At 43.7% G+C, this 6,290-nt stretch overlaps 1 protein-coding gene across 1 annotated transcript; it reads right to left on the bottom strand.

Moving 5' to 3' along the window:
* Window positions 1–547: 547 nt before the first annotated feature.
* Window positions 548–5,918, bottom strand: LOC311239513 (ras-related protein Rab-8A-like). Its single transcript, XM_084327823.1, has 8 exons — window positions 5,737–5,918; window positions 4,925–4,985; window positions 4,697–4,757; window positions 4,508–4,585; window positions 3,731–3,820; window positions 3,540–3,605; window positions 3,388–3,438; window positions 548–2,816 (listed from the first exon to the last, which is right to left on the bottom strand). The coding sequence occupies exons 1-8, from the start codon at window positions 5,858–5,860 to the stop codon at window positions 2,730–2,732; spliced, it is 618 nt and encodes a 205-aa protein (XP_084183949.1). The 5' UTR covers window positions 5,861–5,918; the 3' UTR covers window positions 548–2,729.
* Window positions 5,919–6,290: the final 372 nt, after the last annotated feature.

The following is a 6,290-nucleotide window of genomic DNA, read 5'->3' as shown; positions in this document are numbered from 1 at the left end:
TTTGTGTTTGTATCTATGGGGGCTCGGTTACACCCAGCTATAAAGGAAACATCTGCCAGAATATTCCAACGGACCACAGAAGGGCAATGGAGTGAGAGGCATGCGTGTCATTAAAGCGGTCACGGTCCATTGTGAGACAGTGGGGTCAACTGGCAGTGAACGAGCTCCGCTATCACTCTGGCCACATTCCCTACCGCTCGACTCCTCCGTGGACATCGGGTTGAAATGAAAAAAGAACGAAGGACATTTTTAAACTTTAGACTTATTTTATTAAAACAAAAGTACACATATCTACAAATTGTAGATCAATTTTCATGTTTTTTGTGTTTTGTTTTTTAGAAAGTACAGTACAATTAAAGTAGATCTCTTTTTAACGTGATATTTACAGCTGTTTTGTTTCTCTGTGTTGTATTTTATTACTCTCCCGGTGTTCCTCATCCTGCACAAGTATGTGGTTGTAAAAAAAAAAAAAAAAATGCATTTTTTTTAAAGGAATGTAAATCATAAATTCAGTGACATGTCGAAAAAAAATAAACAAGGAAATTAATTTTGACCGACAACACAACTAAACAATGCACACCCAAAATAATAAACAATGCTTTCTAGAAGATTTAAAGCTATGATTCAATTGAGAAAACAGCAGTGTCTCCACATTTGAACGTTCCCACTTCCGACTGTATCCATCGCTGTTCAGCGACACAAGAATTTACTTGCTGTCATGCACCAATAGATTTCTACAAACGGGTTATGCCCTGTTTTTTTTGTTCGTTTTTTTTGGCTCAGTGAAAACAAAGATCCACACATTCAACTGTGGCTCCACTGGATGTCTGAAATTTACACTATAAAAAAATGCAAACAGGTCCAATTTTCACAATGCATAGCTCAAATATGAAAGAGTTATTATTAGCCATTAAGACAACAGGCTGTGGTGGAGCAGATAAGACGACTTCCCGATAGGTGTTGAAAAGGTGCAGGCTGGCAAGAGGTTCCCCCCTCTCCATATTGTGCATATTGTGGGAACACGTCCTCTTAGAGACTAGCAACAATGACATGAGGGACGACACGGGAAAGGAGCGTGATCAAACGAGGACTCTACGTTTAAAAACCAGCGAGGAGCAAATGTCTACATCACGCACATCCACTTTAGCTCAAAAATACTGTCTTAAAATTTGATTATGGGTAACGACAATGTAAATTGTGCCACAAGTGCCACCTAGTTGTCAAGCAAGAGACTGACCACAATCGACAAAACATAAATATAGGACAACACTTGAGACGTGTGAGAAATCTTTTCTTTTCTTCTTTTGTCGATTCTAACTTGGCTTCATAAGCCAAGCACATATCACATTTGTAAGTAAAAATTTTGGCAGGGCAATAACATATAAAAGGTCACAAATTATCATTTGAATGGCTACACTAGTAAAGCAGGGGCGTCTTCACAGACGCCAGGACGGTGAACCACAAGCAGCGAAACAGCAAGTCAATGTTATAAGGTTGTAGTAAAATTTTAGGATTATCTAAGTTTGCCCCGAATATATCTATCATATTACCACCATCCAACAGATCAAAATGTTATCTTTTTATTCAAAGTAAAAACGCTTGTATTGCGAAAACTATCACTTGGCACAGACTACACACGAAACACAAGTTATTGGTAAAGTGCAAGGAGAATTGCATGGATGGGTGTGGGGGTTGGGGTCGGGAGGGGGTCAGGTTGTTCACACCGTAACAGTGTCGACACGAACACCAGAGTGAACATGGTTTTTAATAGCTGCTAGTTACCAGAGACGTCATATAGCTGGAGTAGGAACCAGAGCTACTAGATGGATGTCGGTTTTGTGTCTCCACTCAAGTCAAACATTGACAGTACTGCTCTGCTGAGAACTCTTGGGAAAGGATTGAAATGTCTTTTGACAGAAAACGTTTTTAGAAGACAACAAGACTGTAAAAGAAATCTGGAATGATGTCCCGGGTCTTGTGTCGTCAACTCGCCTCGTTTAAGGGGCGAGGACTGGTGGGGAAACTGTACGTAGTACGTAAGGAATATCCATGAAAAGATCCATATTTTTTTTTCTCTTTTCAGTCACACTCTTGTAGAATGATGAATTATTCTATATCTAGGGTCAGACGATACGATTGTCAAGGACTTACATGCAAACTGAAGAGTAGAAGTCACTCGGAATGAATTAACCTTTTGTTCCTTCGCAGCATTATGCAACCGATTAATAATTGTCCTGAAATGGCCGTCAAACGTGTACAGACACCCCCTCCACACATGTAGCAACTCTAGCTTCATCGGAAAGCGAGCCAATCGGTCTCTGGTTCACATTTTACCACGTGGAAAATAGATCTAAACACCGCAATCCCCGAACTGGGGGTGGGGGTAAAGAACGGTTATGTTAGTAACAGAGGGTTAAAGACAAAAAGAAAGGAAGCGCACGTCTTTTGAGTGATATGTAATGTCTGTCCCGAGGCGAGCCGCCCCGTGGGAGGGAGAGGCAGGGCACTCTGTGAGCTGGAAGAGTCGCCCCCGACCGGAGGTCCTCAGGTGAGGATGAGGAGGAGGGAAGGAGTCCTCCCTCTGTCCGGCGGACGACAAGTCGGTGTGGACCGGAAGGACGGGGTGGTGGGGGCTAGGAAGGGAGAGGAGGGTGAGGGAGAGCTAGGGTGCAATGCACAGTCCAGTCGTGTCCAGCCTGCTGACGGCCAGTGAGTGAAGGCCTTGTTCCTCAGAGGAGGGCACAGCGGAAGAAGCTCTTCTTCTGCGGCTCAGAGATCTTCACCCCGTGACTGCTGCCCTGCGGCGCATTGCCCTCCTGGAAGGCAGGAAGACAGGAGAGCAGAACATGTCACTGCACAGCTGACGAGGCACAACGGCCGTTTGTTCCAATGCTGCTCGTCAGCTTGAGACTTCTGCTTTCTTTACCCAAATCATCACTTCCCTGAGCATGACTGGCAGCTAGCAGAGTTCCAACTAGGCCTGTGCTCTACGGTGAATACAATGTTTAGCTAAATAAACATCAATCAATCAATTCTAGAATAAATCAATAAATCACAACAAACTGTTGGCTGTTAAGAACACAGACAGACATTGTAGGATAAGATGTCAAACTATAAGAACACAGCTGAAGGGACGTTGTAGGATAACATGTCAAACTATAAGAACACAGCTGAAGGGACGTTGTTGTCGTTGTAGGATAAGATGTCAAACTATAAGAACACAGCTGAAGGGACGTTGTAGGATAACATGTCAAACTATAAGAACACAGCTGAAGGCATTGTAGGATAAGATGTCAAACTATAAGAACACAAGGGAAGTTGTGGGATAAGACGTCACATTAGTTACATATAATTATTTTTAATAAGCTAAGAGAAGGTTATTCTCACCAATTTTGTGTCCATTTTTGATTTGATGTCTCTGGCAAGTGTCAAAAATGCCTACAAAGAAAAACAAAGCAGAACGCCCACAGACAACATTGTTAAATTTGTCTCAATATATTTTGCATTCCATAATTTCACCAAGGAGAACGCATGCTCACATTTTCCACATTGATGTTGGCTTTCGCGCTGGTCTCCATGAACTTGATTCCGTACTCCAGCGCCAGCTAAGAGACGACAGGAGCAAAATTAAGTTAGGTCGTGTTTCCCCCAAAGCGAGGCGTCGTCGCCATTTTCATGCTCGACAATCTCAAAGTCACGCTTCCAATTCAACTTCAAGCGAGCGCCTCACCTTTTCTCCTCTCTCTTTGGACACCTGCCGCTTGTCATTAATGTCACACTTGTTGCCGAGGACCATCTTCTCAACATCAGCCGACGCATGCTGGTTTTAGAGATGAGAAGTAGGAGATAATTAGGCTACATCCTGGCTTGGAAGTACCTAGCCACTAATCGAGACAACCGTGCCACTATTGACAATTTGGATGGATGCTTACACAGTTGTCTCTGCGGCAGCCATCGTTGTCTCGTGGGGGGCATGCTAATCTCATCTGCAGTCTTTCCTGCGCTAAGCAGAGACACACAAAGTTTGAAGTTGTACAATCCACTCGGGATTTCACATTCTTAGTACTTTACTGTCCCCATTGTCAGCTAAATGATAGCATATCTGCAGCGACAACATTCTCATCTCTGTCAATCAACTGACGGAAGCGAAAATTACATCACTGCGGATGTTGGCAGAGCCATGGCTCTGGGTTACCAGTGGATGCCAAGTGGATTGTACAACTTCAAGGTGCCTTTTTGAGTGCCACTGCCGCAAGGAAAGAGCATGAGAAAGACTGCCAATGAGATTCGGGTTTAGCGTGCCATCCACAAAACAACGATGGCGGTGTAGAGACAATCGTGTTAAGCGTCCATCCTAATTGTCAATATTTATCTTGTCAAAATCAGTTCTGTTGACAACATAATATTCTAATAAACATCATCTTGTGGTCTCAATTAGGGACTAGGCAGTATCGTGGCTATTTGGATGGTCAGGATCGTGGGAGTGAAACAACTTTGGGAAACACACCTCTTCTATGTTTCGTATCCAGTTCTTGATGTTTTCAAAGGACTTCTCGTTTGTGATGTCGTAGACGAGCATGATGCCCTGCAATTGAGAGGGCATTTAATTTAAATCAATTCAAAAGGGTGGTCCTAAAACAGCATACATCTTTGCAAGAGCACTTCTCTTGTGTGTGTTTAGAGATGGCGAACCAACCATTGCTCCTCTGTAATAGGCTGTTGTGATTGTTCGGAAGCGCTCCTGGCCAGCAGTGTCCCTTGGAGAAATTTTAAAAGGTGACTTGTTAGCACCTAGCAAAACTACTTAACAACGAAGAAGCTGTGGTATATGCAGAGTAGAATGTCATGATGACACGTCGGGTCACCGTTATTATCATGGTACAGCCTTGCCGTGCGCAGGGCAGAAGAATCGGGAGAAACTTACCATATTTGCAACTTTATCTTCTTGCCATCCAGCTCTATTGTCCTAATCTTGAAATCGATGCCTTGAGGGGATAAAGCGTTGCTGTGTATGTTAATCATGAACGTTAGCCTCCCTGCCATGTCACAGCAGGCAAGACCAGAGGGAAACAGGGGCATAGTATTGATTGACATTTTGACACAGAATGGGTACAGTACAGTACAGCTCAATACATACAATTGTTAAGGGGATGCAGACCAGAGAAAGACTTTCGTCTTGTTTAAATCAGGGTCCCCTATTTTCAACTCATCAGGACATACATGACATACAGATAGACAGTACTGCTACATCTATACATTTATGACATACCAGATTTGCAAATACAGCTACATTACGATGCGACATTGCAAACTAGCCAACGTTATACGTCGAGTAGGGGATGTCGTTGTTGTGGCCATCAGTATCTGAACCGTACAGATGGGCTCTGCGGCTCCTGTTCAGAGGATAGACTGGGGGCCTGACGGCTAACGGTGGCTAGCTGGCGGCTAGCTTGCAGACAGTCGGCATGAACTGTGCTTTCGGCTAAAGCCAACCAACTGGCTAATAACGTTACTAACTTCATGTAATGAATGTTAAACGAACGGACTCGTCTTTTGATGCCAAACGTAATAATAACGTCCATTAGTTTAGTGAAACACTGTCACATTATGCTTTAGCATAAGGCTAGCTCCCCTCTCCAGCAGATAGACGGATCCCCGCGGTGTCACACCGTCGACGTTTTGTAAACACGGGACACAAAAGTACACTTGTGTTGTGGACCAAGAGAAAATACCTACCTATGGTCGAGATAAACGTGGAGTTAAAGGCATCTTCCGAAAACCTGAACAGCACACAGGTCTTCCCGACACCAGAGTCCCCGATTAACAGTAATTTAAACAAATAATCGTATGTCTTCGCCATACTTGATGATATTATTGCGGAAATCCCGCCCGGCGAAGCGGTGTGTGAACTAGACGTGCCACTACGGAAACGAACGCCCCGTCACGTGGTGGGATGATGACGCGCTCTATGTGCGCGGCCCAGCTGTGACGTTGGTCTATTTCCAATTCTCGAAGACACGCTGACGTCACGAGACCGCCGCCATCTTGGTATTGGGGAAACAAACGGATACTCGGATTTCTACCATCAAATGTATGCGTTGAGCTCCGTTTTTATTACATATTTTATCACATTCTTGTTCATTTCATAACCTTTTCATATCATTTGTTTTGAAAATATTGAGGACAACATGGCATTTCACTATTTCGAAAGCCTTTCTGGTGATTCGAAGTGCACGTTTCCCCCAAGCCATAGATAGACATGCACGTAGACAGAGTTAAAAAGACAGGAA

Source organism: Notolepis coatsorum (assembly GCF_963971535.1).
Source record: "Notolepis coatsorum genome assembly, chromosome: 13".
NCBI lineage: Eukaryota > Metazoa > Chordata > Actinopteri > Aulopiformes > Paralepididae > Notolepis > Notolepis coatsorum.
This window is presented reverse-complemented; position numbering and strand designations above follow the sequence as displayed.

Bases quoted from the DNA above. Each gene is read 5' to 3' on its own strand.
- LOC311239513 (XM_084327823.1), bottom strand. From the start codon at position 5,860: ATGGCGAAGACATACGATTATTTGTTTAAATTACTGTTAATCGGGGAC. The intron at 4,586-4,696 runs GTTGGTTCGCCA...TCTCAATTGCAG, and splicing joins CCTATTACAGAGGAGCAATG to GGCATCATGCTCGTCTACGA. The intron at 2,817-3,387 runs GTGAGAATAACC...CCTGCCTTCCAG, and splicing joins CAAAAATGGACACAAAATTG to GAGGGCAATGCGCCGCAGGG.